Source organism: Penicillium samsonianum (genome assembly GCF_028829775.1).
Source record: "Penicillium samsonianum strain IBT 33392 chromosome Unknown utg000004l_segment0_segment0, whole genome shotgun sequence".
Classification (NCBI taxonomy): Eukaryota; Fungi; Ascomycota; class Eurotiomycetes; order Eurotiales; family Aspergillaceae; genus Penicillium; species Penicillium samsonianum.
The window spans coordinates 728796-748445 of NW_026643262.1; the positions used below are offsets into that span (position 1 = coordinate 728796).

General features: G+C 48.0%; 5 protein-coding genes across 5 annotated transcripts; 2 read left to right on the top strand and 3 right to left on the bottom strand.

The window, feature by feature from the left end:
* Positions 1 to 590: 590 nt before the first annotated feature.
* On the top strand, positions 591 to 2042 carry ayg1 (heptaketide hydrolyase ayg1; the record flags this gene model as incomplete). Its single annotated transcript, XM_057279903.1, has 5 exons — positions 591 to 683; positions 743 to 817; positions 869 to 1617; positions 1674 to 1806; positions 1863 to 2042. 5 exons carry the CDS (start codon positions 591 to 593, stop codon positions 2040 to 2042), a joined length of 1230 nt encoding a protein of 409 aa, XP_057134163.1.
* A 591-nt stretch (positions 2043 to 2633) lies between these two features.
* On the bottom strand, positions 2634 to 4492 carry N7471_007185 (SKIP/SNW domain-containing protein; the record flags this gene model as incomplete). The annotated part of the gene is made up of 3 exons (XM_057279904.1): positions 2634 to 2795; positions 2852 to 4282; positions 4343 to 4492. The coding sequence occupies 3 exons, from the start codon at positions 4490 to 4492 to the stop codon at positions 2634 to 2636; spliced, it is 1743 nt and encodes a 580-aa protein (XP_057134164.1).
* A 391-nt stretch (positions 4493 to 4883) lies between these two features.
* N7471_007186 (J domain-containing protein) lies at positions 4884 to 7390 on the bottom strand (the record flags this gene model as incomplete). Its single annotated transcript, XM_057279905.1, has 4 exons — positions 4884 to 5033; positions 5103 to 6422; positions 6474 to 6800; positions 6884 to 7390. The coding sequence occupies 4 exons, from the start codon at positions 7388 to 7390 to the stop codon at positions 4884 to 4886; spliced, it is 2304 nt and encodes a 767-aa protein (XP_057134165.1).
* A 1396-nt stretch (positions 7391 to 8786) lies between these two features.
* Positions 8787 to 10061, top strand: N7471_007187 (uncharacterized protein; the record flags this gene model as incomplete). The annotated part of the gene is made up of 1 exon (XM_057279906.1): positions 8787 to 10061. One exon carries the CDS (start codon positions 8787 to 8789, stop codon positions 10059 to 10061), a length of 1275 nt encoding a protein of 424 aa, XP_057134166.1.
* A 480-nt stretch (positions 10062 to 10541) lies between these two features.
* N7471_007188 (Zn(II)2Cys6 transcription factor) lies at positions 10542 to 13586 on the bottom strand (the record flags this gene model as incomplete). Its single annotated transcript, XM_057279907.1, has 3 exons — positions 10542 to 11579; positions 11639 to 12557; positions 12634 to 13586. The coding sequence occupies 3 exons, from the start codon at positions 13584 to 13586 to the stop codon at positions 10542 to 10544; spliced, it is 2910 nt and encodes a 969-aa protein (XP_057134167.1).
* Between the last annotated feature and the right edge of the window lie 6064 nt (positions 13587 to 19650).

The following is a 19650-nucleotide window of genomic DNA, read 5'->3' on the forward strand; positions in this document are numbered from 1 at the left end:
TCAGGGCCGATTACCATTTGAATCATGCGTTACCCTTGTTTAAATATTGGTTTCTATGTTGTTTTCCATAGAATCAGAATGAAGGGCATTTTGTTGAGAGTATTCTACCATTTGAGTACAAAGTTCATCTCTTACCTAGCTCTTTCAATTACCTACCACTTAGGGCTAGATAATGACGAAGCCACACCAGAAAGGTCACGAGGCCGCGAAGGGAAATCGAGAGTGTAATGGAGTACTGAGACATCTGAGAATCCGATCTGCATCCCTTTTTCTCGCCATCTTGGCTGTCACCCACCCCGCATCCGGAAACATTTGAAGCAACCCCATGCCCTGCCAAGATACACCCATCGTTGGATCTCTGCCGATCCGGTCTCATCTAGGGCTTGCGGCAACATCCACCTACTGTTTGCATCTCAATGGACATCATTCTGCCTTGGCTTTGCTCTCGCAGTAACTGCTACCGGCGAATACGGGTGGCGGCAAGTCAATTAAAAGATCACAAAATGCCTCGAATTTGTAATTCATCAAGGAAAAGCCCTTACTAGGCAATATTAAACCCACCAAGCTACTTCATCTATATCCCCCTCAACATGGTGAATTGGATTCTCGGAGACAAGTTCGACACTGTCTACCCTCACCAGGGGTCGATCAAGCTCCTGTGGGAGGCGAAGTGGAAAATCTGCGTACGTCCCTTCCCAACAATACGAAAAGATCCAAAAAACTAACACGGGTAATTAACCAGGCCACGAAATCCATCTACCCATTCCACGATGGAGCCCTGGAAGACTTCGAGCCCGTTTTTGAAAAGCTGATCGCTGTAAGCATCCCCAAACACAACACATCCCAACATTACGACTAACAACAACAGGAAAACATCAACGACGCAGACACAGACGCGTACACCGAAGCCTTCCTCCCAACCGCAACAGCGCTAGAGAAAGAAGCCGACACAGCCCTCAGCAATGGCCACGTCGACCGCGCCGCCGACCTCTATCGACGCGCAGCAGTCATCCTTCGCATCTCGCGCTTCCCCTACGTAAGCCCATCAACACGGCCCGAGACATCCATCAAGCGTGCCGCCTTCGAGCGCCAGAAGCAAGTGTACCTAAAAGCCACCTCTCTATGGAATCCCATCCTCACAGAGGAAGTGATTCCGAACACGCACCGCGCGGGTCGCGACGGCGCCGAAATCCCGCTGTACATCCGGCTGCCGGAGGAAGCGAGCGCTACCAACCGCGTCCCCGTCGTGCTGCTCATGACCGGACTTGACGGCTACAGGCCTGACAACAGCCAGCGCTCCCACGAGATCATCAATCGGGGCTGGGCGACGGTTATTGTTGAGATTCCCGGTACCGCGGACTCGCCTGCGGATCCGGCCGACCCTGAGTCGCCTGATAGGCTCTGGTCTAGCGTGCTGGATTACATGGACCGCCGGCCGGAGTTTGACATGTCGCGTGTCGCGGCTTGGGGGCTTAGTGCTGGTGGCTTCTATGCTATTCGGGCGGCTTGTATGCACCGTGAGCGTCTTGCGGGTTGTGTTGCTCATGGACCTGGATCGCACTTAGTTTTTAGTCCTGAGTGGTTGGCTAAGGCGAACGATCATGAGTATCCGTTTGAGTGAGTCTTGACTAGGTTTTGCTTTTTTTGTGGTGGTGTACTAACCATGATGCTAGGCTTACTTCCGCTATGGCGGAGAAGTATGGCTATGACAATGAGGAGGAGTTTGTGAAGAATGCTCAGAAGAAGTTCTCGCTCGTGGAGACTGGCATTCTTGACCAAGATAACACCCGATTGCTTATGCTCAACGTATGTATTCCTGTTCAGCCCTGATGAGGAAAGAAAACAAAGCTGACTGTTTCTAGGGCGTGGATGACGGCGTTGTCCCGATTGAAGACTGTATTGAGCCTCTCAAGCATGGCGGTCCTAAGGAATGTCGGTTCTTCGAGAACCGGGTGCACATGGGATACCCTGACAGTCTGCCTGTGGCTTACAAGTGGTTGGAGAGTGTGCTATCTCCTAATAAGAAGGACGTGAAGAACTGAGTGGGTGCTGAGGTGTCGATGTAGTCTGCTTTAGACAATCAGTCATTGAAATTGAATGTTAGTCATTTGGTTCCACCTGGGATATGAAAGGTTATACATAGAAAGCTTGTTTGCACAAAGTAGACTTTTTACCGCCTTCGTATACACCTAAGAAGACATCAAAAAGGGCATCAAAAAAGTATATTGGAGGGTTCTTACATATAACACCCCTAATACCATCTTGGTCCAAATAGATCGGATTCTTAAAGTCTTAGGTGGTCAAGGGCAGAGGCCCCATAAGTGGCCGACTATTCTTGTTGTACTATACTTGTGAAAGCTGTCTCAATCCTGTACACATTCAGTAGAGATAACAAACAACTAGTAACTTGAATTCATAGATCAACATGGTTTTTATTGGTAGCTGTAGATGAAATGGCAAGCAAGCCCGATTGACTCGCTTCGATTTCGATTCCCTTTTGTGAACAAGATAGTGGTAGGAATCACACTGCCAGAAACGCCCGCAATGCATTGGGGATATTTTTCCGATACCCGTGAAAAGATCACGAGAGAACATAGAGACACATATGGAAGAAAGTTTAACAAAAAGCGGATTTATTCGTCGTCGACCCTCGGGCGTTTCGACTTGCGGTCATCATCACCTTCAGCTTCCTGAATTCCATAACGCTTCTGGCCCGAAGTCACATCGGCAATCATGTTGTCAATGCCAAATGGATCAGCAGTGTCCTTCTCGAACTGAACAGGACCTTGGCGCTCCTATAGAATAACTTATTAGCGACGACAAGAAAAATGTATATTGGACGGAAGCTTACCTCGGCTTCAGCAGCGCCACGGAATCCCTCCTTGGCGCGACCCAGGACCTCGAATCGCTTGGTCTTTTCAAGCTTGCTCATCTCGCCTTCGCCTGCATCTTCGTCATCGGCATCAGCTTGGGCACGTGGACGATAAATGCTGTTGATGGCGTCCTGCGCGGCGAACAGCGGCTTGTCGTAAGGGTTATCTTCATTGAAACCAGATTGCATGCCGCTGGTCTGGTTGAACAAACGCGAATCCCACATAGATTCAGAGCTCTGCGTAGGCTTGGCCAGACCAAGCGCGACCTTCTCAGAGATATCACGGTTCTGTTCTCGGGCCATGGTTTGAATGCGGCGCTCTGTGCCCATCCGAGACTGGCGCAGCTGTCGTTCATCTTCGCGTCGTCGCTCGCGGCGCTGCTCCGCGCGGTCTCGAGCGGCTTCGTCATCTTCGCTGGGGGTAGCAGACCGGGAGGAGTATACAGATACACTGCGGCTAACACTTCGAGAGCGGGAACGAGCCCGTGACACGCGAGCGCTGGGGCCAGCGCGGTCCTCACGAGCCTTTTGTGCCAACATCCGAAGATGCTCCTCCTTCTGAGCCTTCTCCTTCTCTGCCAACTTCTGCTGCATCTGAGCTCGGAGCTGCACCTCTTCACGCGCATGTCGATCTGCCGTGAACAAAGCCTCCGCGAACTGGGCGAATTTGTCGTTGATTGAGACATCTTGCAGCCCGCGACCATCTGCAGCCAAGCGCTTGTCCAAGGGCACGGTGTAACCCTTGGGGTTCTTCCAGTTCGACACAGGTGGGGGAATCTTCCAAGCTTCTTGGTCCTCCGCAGTAAGCTTCCTAGGCGGCGAGTGCATAACGGGAGGCGGCGGGGAGGGCGGGCCACGGGGAATCTTCTTGTGCTTAAACTTGGGCGGTTCCATAGGATCCAGCTGCCTCTCGACAATCTTCATAATGCGGTCATTCTGGCGGCCATTGTTACCCATCTGGTTGGCCGGGGTGTATCGAACGAAAGTCGGCTCTGCTCTTTGTCCGCCCTTGACGTTCTTCGGCTTCTGCGCTGACGAAGCTCCTTCGACCAAGGTTGTAAGTGCGGCCTTCGTCTTCTCCATCTGAGCCTGGATCTCCTCCTCGGACGGCTTGTCCAGCGAAAGCTCTCCCATATCGACCCGCTGTCGGAGCGGGATCAAATCCTTGAATGAGGCATGGACGGTGCGGTTGTCGGCGTGTCCGCGGCGGGCGATCGCGTCGTACTTGACCTTGCCTTCGGCATCGACCTGGAGAGCAAGAGCATTTGACTTGGACGATTTTCCCTTTCGGCCCATGTCGAGGGGGTACTGTGCAACTAGGATCTCGGGAAACGCGCCGCCGTCCCCGAAATCTTCGGGGGCGCGAGGTCGCCATCCTGCACGGTTTCCGTAGGGCGGGGGTCCAGTCCTCTGGAAGACAGGATCATTAGTCCTTGTACTAGTATGTCAATAGAGCGATCCACAACTCACCCGTAGGACAACCTGTGTTTCATCAATCTGGTCGGCGCCCACCACGCGCGGACCACGGGGTTGCGCATGCTGTGGTAACTCTTCCTCCTCGCCAGTGTATTTTGGTTTGGGGAGCGACTTGAAAAGTCCTGAAGCAATAGAGGTCGACATTTCAAGAGTGAGCAACTCAAGAGCTGTGCACTCGTGGTTGATGAGAAGAGTTCATGAGGTGACGCTCATTTGGCTTTTCGGGACAAACCGCACTGTTGGTGTTTATGGAGTGCCGTATTCTATTATGCCAAGACTTTCTGACGTTGAGCAACTGGGCTGGCTCATTTTACTACCTTGGAAGAGGATGATATTATAATTACTATAAAGAAGATTTCAAAAATGCTTCCAGGCTTGTATTTACAGCAAAAAAAAAAACAACTATTCAGACCTACGAACATAAAGGGAAGTGAAAGTATCAGAATGGAGCTTGAAATAGTAAGTCGCTAATGAACGACTAGATGTTATAATTACATGGCAAAGGTTCTTCGACCTTTTGATGAGTGTAGATGTATCATGCGGATATAAAGTGTGTACGCATGGGGCATGCGATGTCCTCTTTATCACCTGCCTCGACAAAATGATCGCGCCCCTGGAATCTATACCAGATCTTCAATCGTTTGGGTAGCAACGGCGCAGGGTCATGGAATCCCAAAATTTGGAACTAGATACATGCAAATTAGTATTCAGTTTCGGAAAAGATGACCAATTCAAGACCTATCGCTTGACTTACCTTGACGGTTTTTCCGGGAATCACCAATTGACCGCGGTTAACTAGCGCAGCCACAGGGATAGTGACATCAATCACCCGAGGCTCCGCGAACCCATTTTTGGGTTTCTTGTTTACTGGCGGTATATAACCATACTCGGCCTTCAAGATGACCAGACCTTCTTGTGCTTCTTCTCGCGCTTGCCGCCTTTGAACTTGATCCGTCATGAGCTCGATGGCCTGGAGACTGTCTTCGCGTTTCTTAGGGATCAACTTCTTGAGCTCACGGTGGCGTCGAGCAGCTGCCTGTCGACGGAGTTTCCTATCCCGCGGGCGAATATAGCCAAATTCAATCGCGCAGTAGGCCAGCCAAGGGAATATGGCAGTCAGTGCTGCAGCGCCGTTTGTTGATTCACTAGCCGGGCAAACATTGATCGGAAGATTAATGGTTTGGCCGAGTCGGCTCCATGAAACTGTCATCATGATACCCTTGTCCGCGATGCCAATACCGAGACCAACACGCGTGTACTCGCCAACCCGACGAACGCCCTTGATGGTCCAATTGAGAGACATGTCTAACCCAACAATACTCGAGATCTCGAGTCGCACGGCACGCGCCTGGTCCATGCTCGGCATCGGGAAGTACCCTTCAGAGCTCCATTCTGTCTTGACCGGATCATCGGCGGGTTTTCCGGAGAAGAGGTTCCGAGAATAATTCAAGACAAAGGCGCCTCCGGCGGGAGTAGCCTGGAGATAAGTCTGCCATGACTCGGCAGATTGGTCGATGTGGCGTTTTTTCTTGAGAAGATGACGGACATCCTCGTCCATTTCTCCACTCTCCTCGTCATCATCTTCGAAATCGATTGCAGCTTGGCCCTGCTTGGGAAGCGAGATGAGACCAATTTGCAGATTACTGACCTCGTTAGCAGATGCAATGGCACTCTGAGCTCCCATTCCAAGTGACGGGAACCAGTTGAGAAGAAATCCGGGCCAGTCAACAACGCCACTGGACCATGTAATGACGCCGATCTTCTGCTTCGCAATTTCCCTCGAAACTTGAACCTCGAAAGAAGGCGCCGTTTCCCCCAAAGAGCGCGTATGTATACTGGTCACGCTGACCTGGAACGGCCTGGTGCCGGGAATTGGCTGGAAGGACCGAGCGATATTCGCTTTCAAGGTTGGGACAGGGAGAAGAAGAGCATCGAAGCTGACTTGGGAATCCCTGAGAAGTGAGAAAGGATGTTTGGCCCAGATTCCTTTGGTGCCCACCAGGTTTTTGAAATTGGGAGTCACAGTGGCCCCAAATTGGAAGTTCTGGCCTGCCAGGATCGGCGGCATTTGAAACTGAAAAACTGTTAGCGAAATTTCGAAATGCAAACATGCAGCACATCATACCTTTTCTTCTCCTTCTGACCCATCCTCGTACTCAACTGTGACTTTCTTGACCGGGCGAGCCAAACCTCCAGTTATACCCGCATTCCAAGTCACCTGCATGTGCTCTATCTCCTCCTCTTGCACATCTTCTCCTGAATCCGTTTCCGCACCAGAGGGTTCTTCCTCTTTCTCTGCCGTGCGCCAAAGCTGTGGTAATGACATCGGCGTCTTGAAATTATACGAAACACCATATGAGGACACTCGTGGTGAAGGTATATGGAACTGCACATCATCGTCCTCGTCGACTGATATCATAGACGACGCGTTGATTCCGAGGGTAATACTGCCCTGATGTCAAACCCAATGAATGTCAGCAACAGCCCATTCGCCCAACTTCCCAAAAATGGAAGATCAATACAGAAGACACATACCTTGCTGGAAACCAAACTCTCGACAGCTTTCCGCTCGCGTTTCTTCATCGTCTTCAAAAACCAACGCCGGAACTGATCCGGCGACATCGCCTTAACACCAACATCCTGCCGTTGTGCCTCCCCACCAATCCCCATGGCCCCATGCTGACCCCATTCCTGTCGCACACCCGCTGCACCCGATATATCATATACAACGCGCTTATTTGGATCGATGAGGGTCTCATACGCCTCCTGGATATGTCTGAACTGACTCTCGGCCGCATGGCGGAGATGCAGCGGCTGTTTGTCGGGATGGAAGCTGAGGGTCAGGTTTCGGTAGGCGGAGCGGATCTCGGCATCTGTTGGGGGCGGATTGCGCGCAAGGCCCAGCAGGACGTAGTAGTCGGGTTCCTCTGGGTACTCGCCGACCATGCTATAGTCGGCGTCGAGTCCGTCATCTTCCACCGTGGCGCGGAACTCCTGCGCCCCGGGGAACTCGTGCGTCCCGGACTGGTTGAATGAGGACATGAGAGCTTTCTGCGCACTCGTTTTTCAGATCTATATATATATCCCCATTTTGGGGTGGTTGGATGAAATGCGACAGGGCAATGAAGCAAGGTGAGTGTGGAGGGAAATGGAAATTCCGGAGAAACCTTCCGCATCTCCGTTGGAATCCCCGCTCAGAGGTATTATAGTGGAGCATTGACTGGATGATATAGAGCTAGTATTCTTGCTTGTTATCAAGTAGTTAATCCATATTAATTTCCAATTATGTCGAGTCTATAGTACATGGTATATGAAACATTTACCCGTTGACCGCTTGAACACAATGCCTTTGTTTTGGGTGACAACCCGTGATCAGAATCCTATTGGCTTAGGGTAATTGGAGTGATGTGACCAACATATTAGTATTAGCTTGGTATTAGCTATATTAGCATGTAGATTCCATGCGAATCTCGTTCATATTATACATATAGGTAGGCGGAAATGTCTCTTTTAATACCTAGGTAAACAATTGCGAAAATTGGTGATACATTGACGATGGAAGATATGTATGTGCCAGCAAGCTCTACTATAATAAGAATAGTCTATCTCCACTTAACAAAAGAAAAATAAACACCAAGTGTCCAATGCGGTTGGGCAAGCTATAGAGCATGTTCATCAAAAACTATGCAGATCAGCTGAACTGTCCCCAAGCCAGCTGCAGTGGCGATCATCCGGCTATTCTTCTGCAGGCTTACCCTCGATCCCATATGTATCCAATGAAGTCCAGTCCGAGGCACTAATTTATTAATTTTGTATGCAGCCTGGTTTGGTTTTTTCCTAACTTTGGGATTGTCATCAATTCATCAAGGATAAAGCCGATGCAATAAATAGCACAGAGGAGCAAAGCTCACTAATACATGTCAAAAGCTCAGTCGGGAGTCAGAGAGAAAACCCAAAAAGAAGGCATCGGCAGTACTCCGTAGATCAGCTAAAATACCCAACGGAAGCTAAAGATACCCCGTTGGGTACCTGGGGTAGCAGACGTAGGGGGATCGACATAGAAGGAGATCTTGGCGAAATGAGCCACGTCGAGCCCTAGACCTCCTCTTCAATATATGTCAATGTCAGCCTAATAGAGTCATACATATTGGTCGAACTATCAAAAGGTAAATGTTGACTCTGTCGATCTATATTAGCGCTACACGTGCACTTAGGCAACAGTTCTTCCAGTCAACACCGTGTAACCCATAAGTACGCGGCAAGACCCGCCGACATCTCCAAATTTCTTAATTCTTATAAAACATCAGATCAAGACATTTATCGACTTGCCAAGCACTCTATCTGACAGTAAACGCCACTTCTCACTCAACCTCACATCTCCCCCCTCTCTCCAACCTCGAATGGAATACCAACCATCAAAACAACCCTCTCCTCAACAATGACAACCCGCCTAAAAGAACTGGGCTCCCAACAACCCCCAATATTCAGAATAAACCTCTCCCACCCACCAGAAGAGCGCTACACAGCGCTCGCTCATATCTACAAAGACCGAATGCGCTCAGTAACCAACATATTCGACGACGTGATCCACAGCCTCTCTCCCAAAATCCCAAAAAAACCAATCCACTGGCTCGCCCGTCTCTTCCTGCACAGACTCTACACAGACGAAGAAACAGCCGAGATCCGGGGCATCAGTCGCGTGACCGGAATCGACCTGTACCTCCTAATCTGTCTAAATGTGGTGCTAGATCTCTTAATGGGATGCACAAGCGGCGGAGTACGTATTCTCGACGGACTCTGGACGCGAATGGTTCATTTCCGAACATTAGACTGGGGAATGGACCCACTGCGCTCGCTGATTGTACAGCTTGAATTCGTGCGCGACGACGCGCCGGATAAAGTGCTCGCGACGTGCATCACGTACGTTGGGTTCGTGGGGGTGCTCACGGGTGTGCGGAAAGATCTTAGCGTTTCGCTCAATTTCCGGGCTGTGCATGATACACGGAGGAATTGGGGGTTTTATTTTAATTATTTGCTTGTTTTGCTTGGTTTGCGACAATCCATCACGTCGTTGCTAAGGCAGTGTGTTCTTCCCAGTGTGGAGGGATCTAGATCTACCAGACTTTCGAATACTTCGACCATTGAGGAGATCCTGGATGAAGTGCCTTGTTTGCGCACGACGGCTGCATATCTGATCTTTTGTGATGGGAGTAGCATTGTTGCTATGGAAAAGGACTATGAGACTGCGTGTTGGCGACGGTCGAGTTCTTTCCTTATCAAAACCAACCACGATGATTATACTGTCTCGGTTATGGATGAAGCTATTGCGAATGATAGAGGGTATACGGGTCTGCGTGTGTCAGATGGTATGCAGAGCATGGCTGAGATTATTGAGGAGAGTAAAGAGCGGCAGGCGTCGATGCAGGGGAAATGGGATCGCAGGGTGCAGGACCATGGGGTTTTCCAACAACAGCTTAAGAGGCGGAGGGTTAAGGATGATGCTCTTCCCCGTTCAATGCGTTTGAAGTGGAAACGGAATACGAAGATGGGATGGGAAGATCCTGAGTCTGAAGTGTCCGTTACTCTTGGGACAGTGCTGGGGTGGCTCTGTTCGGACCCGATTGTCAATGAAGATACTCATTACGCAGTGTTGATGGATCCTGTCGAAGGCAGGTTCATTTATTCAGGGCAGTTTCCAGCTTCGGTATCATAACAGCATAGATGATTTTGTAATGAAATAATGAGACCTCAGTCAATTTCCCCTTTATTTTTCTCATTGGCTTCATTCTCTTGTCTTCGAACTCTGGTAGATATAAGTACATGAGGGCCAGATAGCAGTAGTAGAGCGCTCGCTCAAAAGCATGAAAAAAGCAGAAAATAAATGACATACTATAATATACAGATGTAGAAAATATAAAACTCTGCGACTCAAACAGAGACAAATGAGTCAAGTCATGTAGGTCACAGTCCCGTCTATACGTGGCAATGATACTTTCGAATCAACCAGCCAAGTCACCATCATTATTGGAATGCATCCATCACATCGTAACAGGATAATAGAGAACAAGATTCCCTCACCGCTGCAAGAACATCAACATCGCCAGAATATCAATCACGTCGTTACGCCAATTTCGGAACTCGATTAAAGAGACCAAAAGGAAGAGGGAAATAGAGTTGAGAGGGGGACATGCTCTCATGGATCTCTAATCCAAGCAATACCACTCTCCGAGATGAGTGTCTGATCAAGCCGTAGAGCATTCAAAAGCACCTCTCTAGGCATAGATCCAGTAAAAAGATCCTCACCCATTGCCGCAGGTGGATGAGAATGCAAAGCGCCAGCATGGACCTTCGTCTCAAGCGGCGGACCATCGAGAGCAAAGCCCTGTTTTTCAGCGAAGACGGCGCGCTCATTCATACAGTTCATCATCAGACCCAGACGTCTGTGGAGAACGGTGACTAATTGCAAAGAGCTATCCCAGTAGCGGCCGAGTTCTTGAACGGTGTCTAATGCACCTCTAATATAAGAGATGCACTCGTGCAACTGAGACGCCAGACCAGCGGAGCTGAGGACGTCCACGGCTGATAGGATCACGTAGCCGAGGAATGGGTTCAGGAGGGTTAATTGGGATATGGATGTTTCTGTGTTGTGCCGGGACGGGATGATCTTTTTCGCGTAGTGGTCGAAGGTAAGAGAGATGCGGAGGATTTCGACGGCGTGATATCGAGCGCGGTGGATGTACTGGCCTAAGACTTCGGGTCGGAGGCTCTGGTAGCGGGCGTGCCTGTACAGTTTCATCAAACTGGCGTGGTAGAACAAATGGGTCGAAACGAAGGTGTCTGCTTTTCTTTGTCGGATGCTTCGTTCTAGGTTTATGGGTGAGAATACCAGGTAATCGGGGAGTCGGGTCATCCATTGGTTGGATTTTTGGACGATGGTGGTGTGGAATTCTTCGGCGAGTCGGTTGTATGCTTCGGGGGGGATGTGCGGTAACCGGGTTATATGGAGCGAGACGTCTCCCCAAATAGCCATGATCTCGATTAAAAAGGCCATTGGGCTTAGGGTGGAGCGATCATCGCCTACGGAGGCTGGGATGTGGTTGAGGAATGATTGGAAATAGGGCACTGTCGCGTACTGCTGAGTCTCATAGATTTCTTCTCGGCACGGGAGCCTCAGCAGGGCTGCATCTGACGAGATGAAAGTCGACGAAGCAGAATAGAGGCTCGAGAAGCGCTGGTCTTTGGTCAGTAACTAAGATTCGGTTTTTAGTCGGAGGGAGTGCGTATTCTTACATCAAGCACAAAAGCAATCCAAAAGGTCCGCCGTCGGCACTCAATCAAGGCCTGTGGATGTAACCCGTAGTCACACATCTGACTTTGATCCACAACAACACCTCCAGATTCCACGTTGTAACGAAGCCCAAAGACTGCTCTTCCCGCTGCGCCTATCGAGTCCCAAGACCCGACCAGCGACCCTGTAGCATAGTACCAAAGACTCATTATGATATGGCTCTGAGCAAGTTGCAAAGAGAGGGTATGCTGGCTTCTGTTAATGGCAAAGCGGGCTATGCGAGAATATCGCCTCATAGCTGCCATTTTGTCTGGTCTGTCTGAAAACACAGATCCAAGAGCCATCATAGAATAAAGGAGCATCTTGTCGTCTGCAGACTTGGTGGGGTAGGTCCTCAACCACGAGCCGAATCGTCCATGCGGGAACATGTGGTACAGACCGTCATTCATGTGCAGGAAATAACACTCAGTGTAGTGAACCGCGGACTCTGGGTCGCTTTCGTACGGGTCCAGTTGCCAGGACGCGGCGAGCGGGTCATCCGAGTTATTGTCCTTCAGTTCCCCCAGAATGTCAGAGTACTCGGGCGAACGAGTAGACTCGATATGTGCCGACGGTCGTCCGAGGGTGTCATCTGCGCCGGATGATGACGGTGGGAATCGGTAGGATCGGGATCTTAAAGCTCTATCCGCGTCGGCCATGGTTTCATACGTGGATTCTTGGGCTGACGGTGTGAGCATCGAGCCCTCTGACATCGGTGAGTGTCCGGTAGTCCCAGGAAGGGAGGTCGCACTGTCCGAGGCTCGAGTGATGTCGTAAAGTGACGGAGAAATGTCCAAAGCACCGTGGCTAGTGGGGGCGTAAGAGTCGGTTCTGCCAGATGGCCCTGCTGATCCTCTCAGGGGAGGACGGTTCCCGCGCGGGCTTTGAGGAGATTAGCAATGGTTCAGCAAGTTAAGTCCGTAGACGCATATTCTTCAGAGATCACGATCACACTTACGCACTTTCGAACCTGCATTCACGTCCAGATTTCCGGCATTGATCACATACGGCCTCGGCAGTTGGGTTAGGATTACACTTGATCTTCTTCTCACGGCAGGTCAAGCAGGCAAGTCCAAGGCGCTTTCTCGGCCTGCCAGCCTTCGTTACGCCCCAATTTGCGTTGACGGGTGTACCGTCGATGAATTTGGGACAGAACGATCCGTCTGCATATACGAAGCAGAGTTCCCCGTCAATGACTCGCTCATCTACCACATGAGGCCGGAGGGGCTGGTTACTTGACCGGTTTGCACTTTCCGGTGATGATAGTTCCCCACTTGGTACTTGACCATGTGAGGATGTGGTGTGAAATGGTAGCTGGCCGTGTGAATAGGATGCAGAGGATGGATCACTTCTTGTCGGTGTGTGGTTTCTTATACCTCTGTGGCCATGTAAAGCCACTTGTGACAATGAAGGCAGGCCAGTATGCAGTTGCGGCAGAGATTCGGCACGGCCTCTATCATGTACAGAGGTTGGCGAAACCTGAAAATTCGGATCGTGATAGTGAGGCGGGTATGCAGATTCACGACGCCCTGTGTTGGGTGTTGAACTTGCAAATGGTTGAGGATATTGTGATGAATTGGTACCTGGTGTTGGAGTGAGTATTTGGCTCACGGAGGGAAGTTGCTCTGGCTTCTGGTGTTGTGATCCGCTGTCTTTGCCGTCGGGACTGCTTTTCTGCGGTGGAAATGGATCAGATCCAAATTGTAAACTAGTCGGTACACGCGGGGGTGGAAGCTGGTATAGATTGTCCCCGGATTCTTGTAAATTAGCTGGAAGCTCGGGTTGCTGCTCCGAGGACGGGCCATCTGTGGTGGGTAACATACGACCGAAGGGTCCAACATAGTAGTGTGAGCCTATAGCAGAACCGGAGCCAGATCCTGATCCTGATCCTGATCCTTGGGGGGTTGACATGGCGGTTGGTGATATATGGAGGTCAGAGTGTTTTACACAATTTGACCGTCTACATAACAGACCCAGACAACAACCAGTGTGACAAGTGTATTCAGTTGCTTCGTACCCTTGAATGGGTATAGTGTGAAGGAAAGGACTTGGTCTGGAATGAGTTGGTGAGATGTCTTTGGCTGATTATCGGCTTCCTGTTGAATTGTTCGGGTCCCAGAAAGATAGTGCACAAAAGGGGTATCTATTGAAAGAAGCCAGGCGATTTAGCAATGAGCTCATTTCTCCAATCCCCCTCTGCCGGGACATAAGCGCTTGTCACATACCAATTTAACGTTTCGGTCTTCAAGGAACAGTGATAGAATTGAGTAGAAAGCCAATTTGGATCAGGCGGCAGCAAAGCGAAATAGTTCGATCGTGTACGTTCCAAGCTCAGAAGCGAATGGCGAGAAGGAATGATGAGGGAAAGAAATTTGTACAAAGGTTTCCAGCGAGATTTTGATGGAAATACTGGCGCTCGAAATAGTCAACTCTTAGCAATTTGCAAGTGCCAGTGAAGCCGAAAAGGAAAAGGAAAAGAATTGAAGCTAGCTTAGAAAGCTACCATCTCGCATTAGTCCCGAGCAGTCACGGTCTCCGGTGCATGGTTTCAGTGCCAGGGTGTCTGCGGTATCCCAGTGGTTTGTGCTAACGTCCAGGGATTTTTCTAGGCTTGACACGAGGACCTATGAAGTTACACGCTCACGGAGAATCGGGCCGAGGTATTGACAACGACGAAAGCCCGCTTGAAAGCCAGCAGGTCACTGCTGAATGCCGAGATGCTCGATGTGGCAGAGCGGGGAGATTAGATGGCAGCGAGATCTCAGTTACAGATTCTCGACGAGCTAGGGATTAGTGGCGGCAACGTGTGGGTAGACCACGAAGGATATTGGAGAGAATAACGCCAAAGGCGTTTTTCGATATCCAAATTCCGAATGGATGTGTGAGAGACAAAAAAAGGAACCAAAATGACACCAATCGCGATGAGAATGATAACCGGAACGATCGATGTAGGCCGATGGTGGCACACAACTTATGAAACAAAATAGCCTCGAAGGAAGTGTCGCCTACCACTGCATGTGTGGTCAGTGGCACCCTGGAAAGGAAAAAAAACCACTAGAAGTACTAGTAGCGCCTTGTAGATTCGAGAGACTAAGAATGGAAATGGTTTTGATGTTCACTCCAAGTCGAAACTTCCCTGACGTCCAGTCTCAGCTTTCCCCTCTCTCCTGCAGGATAGGGTAAGGTTTTCTTCAGAAGATTATAGCAAGAAATCAAAAAAAGAAAACAGAGAAAAAAAAAGCCTAAAGAAACCGAGGCTTAAAACAAGAAAGAAAGTGTCAAAAGAAAGATGAGAAAGGAGGGGAATTCAGGTATGGAACTTGAAAAAGGGCCAAAGCAGAGACAGCAGAGTATTCTACATGCAAGTATTCTAAGTATTCCGAGTACATTAAAAATTACCAAAAGTACTAACGTTCACCATTTGGACTTAATATAAATTAGATTTAGCTACTCGGAATAACCGAAATCTACAGCTTTCTCCACGTCAAAAAGAAAAATTGAAATGAGACAGTTCGAACCCTTTCGGTTTAGGCGGCTCCAAAGACGCCACATTAGGAATAGGGTGTGCCCGATGTCTCTGTAGATGGTTAGTTCAGAAAAGGAAATTAAGTCGATTGTAGAAATTTTTAAAGGATCATTATTATTGGTAGTGGGGACATGACATCGGCATTGCTTCAACCTTGGCATATCACATACTCCGTAGAAACGGCTGAGATCGTGTCTAACGGCAATTATAGACTTGATTCTCCCGAGTGGGGGGAAGAACACATACTCCGTATCTTGGGGAAATATAGGAAAAATCTAGGAAAAACATAGGGGAAAATGTGGAAATCTCCCCGAATATCCCCCCGGCTCATCCGCTTTACTACCGCATCCTTATATTAATGGCGAATCCTCCACAGGGATCAAGGATGCTACATTGGTACATATTCGTACTCCGTACAGTCTAGCCTTTTACGCGCAAAGGTCTTGATATACCCACTCTGCAAGTACTTTCTACATGACCAATCTCATGCCCTAGTAGACATTTAAATGAGATGTGCATTAATAGAGGGTTTTCGGGGATTGCTGATCACGAACATGTGCAATATACATTTAACTACATGGGTAGGGATACGGCATCTACCTACTCGACAAAGTAACCATAAATGTGTACTATGTGTGTATACTCTATGAGATTTAGGACTATAATCTAAAAGTTTGCAGAGCAGGGACCGAAATACAAGAAAAAAAAAAAAATCCTGTGAGCTTGTTTGGACTCAGAGGATACTGTGAACGTCCTCACAGTGGGTCCTTTAGGCTTCGGCCGGAGAGTGGCGTAAGCGATTCGATGCCTAGACGGGCAAATCCTCCTTCCCAGCGTCGGGGCCGCAGGGCTTATCTATCTTACTTTTGGATAGCCTGGTGAGGATCGACCTGGAGGTCCGCAAGTGGAGTGGGCTACTGTTTTGCACCGGCAGGTCCTCTTAAAATCGAACTACTATACTCTATAAAGAGCCAAAGCCGAGACCACCTGAGGTTATTTTATCAGGATTTTGATTCTTCGCACAAGACTACCTCGGATGTATCTACGCAGATTTTTTTTTTTTGGCAAGATTAATCTTTTATAGGGAATTTCCAAGGTTACCAAGTTACCATATTCCTCATATTCCCTTATTCAACAGGAAACCCTGGTCCTTTAAGGTCCACTTGACATCCTAGTCCAACGGCGATGCAACTCTGGAATTGACCACGTAGGATGTATGTCTCAATTTTCTGGCGATCCGATCTGCAAGCCTTCGGGATCGTCGTCTGGTTTGGACTCAGCCCCTGGAGTGTGCGTTATCTGTTCTAGGAAAGGCCGAGATGAGATGACGCGAGTTACCCGGCCTTCGGGATTTCGCTGTTAATCATACTCCAAACTCGGCAGTTTAGAGAAGTCAATTCCTATATGGAACCTCCTTTGCACGGGATCTAGTTTCTCCGAACAAATACCGAGACTCCAAAAAAATTTTGGGTTGAGCGGAGGATTAATCCGCGTGAAAGTCCAATTAAATCGGTTATATAGAAAGACTTGAGACAATCCGTATAATGCTCCACATTAAGAAACTGAGTTTATTCGGTTTATTCAGATTATTCAACTGTTTATACGTAAACAGTTTTATACATAATGGCGTAATGGGCCAAAAAAAAAAAAAGAAATAAGCAAAAATTAGAACAAATCGCAAAACTTCCCAATTCTATACGGAGTACAAGGTATAATTCCTTCATAATGCCACCGTGTTCTATTTCCTACCGAAGTACGGAACTCCGTAGACACTAATGTATTGCAACATTACTACTGCAACAATGTTTTGCATCCACAGAGTTAGTGTCGGATTGACTCCCGATAGCGCGCCAACACGCTTTGCACCCCTGAACCGATTCGTATTAGGTGCTCAAGTGAGACATGCCTATACTTAGACAAGCATCCGCTCTGTGATCTGCGAATAAAGTCCAGCACGAGACCCGGGCGTTTATTTTACCCTTGTACAAGGTTCCATCCAGTAGATTGTTCTCCTTGCTCGTGCAGCTTATCCGTTCGGTTGATCTTACCGAGACCGCTCTTTACACGCTCTCTTTTTTTCTTTTCTTTTCTTTTGATCTTTTTTTTTGATCTCTTTGTCCCTTTTTTTGGGGTTTCTTTGCGGGATCGGAGATTTTTCCCCGATCGCACGGCTTGAACCTTTCAGGATCTCTCGGCTAATATGTTTTGTTCCTGATCGATGTTGCATTACAATTTAACTTGGTGGATTAGACTAGGATATTAGCTTTACTAGAGGAATACATACAATATTACTTGATAGAATACATCTATATCCCAACCTTGGAACCGGCATTTTTATGTAATACGTACTTATGTATACATATGTATCCATACTCCCGAGGTCTGTGTCCATGTTCCTGGAAGGTTGTAGATCTAGGCTTTACATGTAGCAACGTGAGACCTCAAACCCAACGTCATTGAAAATGGAGCACCCTCTAATCAACATATAGCGTTAGTGAATGTAGTGACCTCCCAACCAGTCAGATCAATAGCATCAACATGCAGGAAAAAAGCTCTTCAACTGACATAAGACCTCGGGCTCGTAAGTGCCTCCGACTATCAGCCGTGAACCCTGAAGGTGTTCTTGGCAATCTGCCCTCGCACGTCCTTGATCTCCGTGTCCGACATCCAAAACTGTATCTCGGTTAGACGATCATCGGCTTTAACTTTGTCACCGGCTTTAATTTTGGAATTTTCGAGTCACTTTCTTTATAACCCGTAATCGTATAGTCCTAGAGCGTTTGTAGACGTAATACTACCAACTTCCAACATAAACATCAAAAAAAAAAAAGAAAGAACACTGGCAAACTCTGTTCTCTATACCATTGCTGATGTTCTGACGCCATACCTATTTCAGCCCAGGAATCCATTAACTATTTTCGAGGAACCAACGGGGCACACGAAAAGTCAATTATATTGCAAGCAGTAGCTTCACATGCTACCGGAACAAGACATGGTAGAATGCTTCTTTGTCTAATTTCAATATCCCGTGTTTCAGCTTGAGTAATGCTTCAATCGCACTTTACTTTTTGAATTGCTATTTCTCTATACAACGTAAATGCCGAGTCTCAATAACGAATAACCAAGACGCGTGGACGTGTGGATGCTAATCAATATCTTATGAACTGCATTCTACGGTATACCCGTCACGTCGGGAACCGCTCTGGCTAGCTCAGCAAGCCATAATGTGTTTCACTCGACTTCACCCGGCCTATCTAGGATTACGGAGTATGCATCAATTAATTAGAATTGCTTCCGTGCTTGCATTGAGTTTATACTTTGTACGACATACCTATGGAGTACCTAGGTACTAACCTTGGAACTAGCTTGTGGGTTGTGAGGAAGCTTGTTGACATGTGATATTTCCCGCGGTCGGTTGAGACGTTGGCTTATGCTCGATTATTTTGTTCAGGATCTATTGAGGCGTGTGGATTGAACTACCTAGGCAGTATACAGGTTTGCTTGTATTTCAAGACTTATGTTCCTTCAGAAGGCCTTGGGAGCCGCATCTCTATCCATGGTTGCTTTGGACAGATTGACTTTTTATATACATCTGCCCGAACCTTGGGAATTGGAACTTCGTTTATATCATAGAATCAATCGTCTAGCAAGGATATATTCGAATATTGGAAAGAATTCATTTCAATAATCAACATTTTCTTTCACAATGGTAGACTGAAAACGGTTCTAACATAGTACATAGTCACATTTATATATAGATACATATTTCAGAAATTTCTCTCATTAATTCATGATCACTATTCCGTATCATTCCAAGATCATAACTAGCTCCTAGTAACGATCCTACTAGTCCAAAAGATATAGATGTTAATTGGTTCTATGAGAGAGGAATAATGAGGCTCTCTGTTGCCTCGTATGGAACAGATACTTGATTTCGCGGCGAGTATATTCCGAAACCACCAAGGATAGCCAAACGAGCGACCGTAGACTAAAAGAGACAAGCAATAGGTTCCACTGGACAGACTCTGGAGGTGATTGAAATGAGAGCGAGAGAAGCGTCTGAATGGGAAGATACTCGACTATACAGTTCTAGCCTGTAAGCTTAAAGAGACCATAGAAAAGAACTGGACCTAGTCCTTTGTATTGAGCTTCAAAAAAAGGCAGTCATCATACTCGATTGGAAACAGTTTGTGATCAGCGGAAGCGTTGGCATATCCACATCCATGTAAACGATTATCTTGCGAAGACTAGCTTCAGACGTACAAGGAGAACCGGTAGACACCTCGACCCATCTACATCTACAGAACTTACCATGCAAGATACAAAGAATTCGAGGGTCACTTAGAAGAACACGGAAACCGATCACATTACTACTCCAAATAGACCCATGGGTATTGCAAAAAAGGCATTGATTCATTTTTGCTGACTACCATTTTGCCAACGAAACAG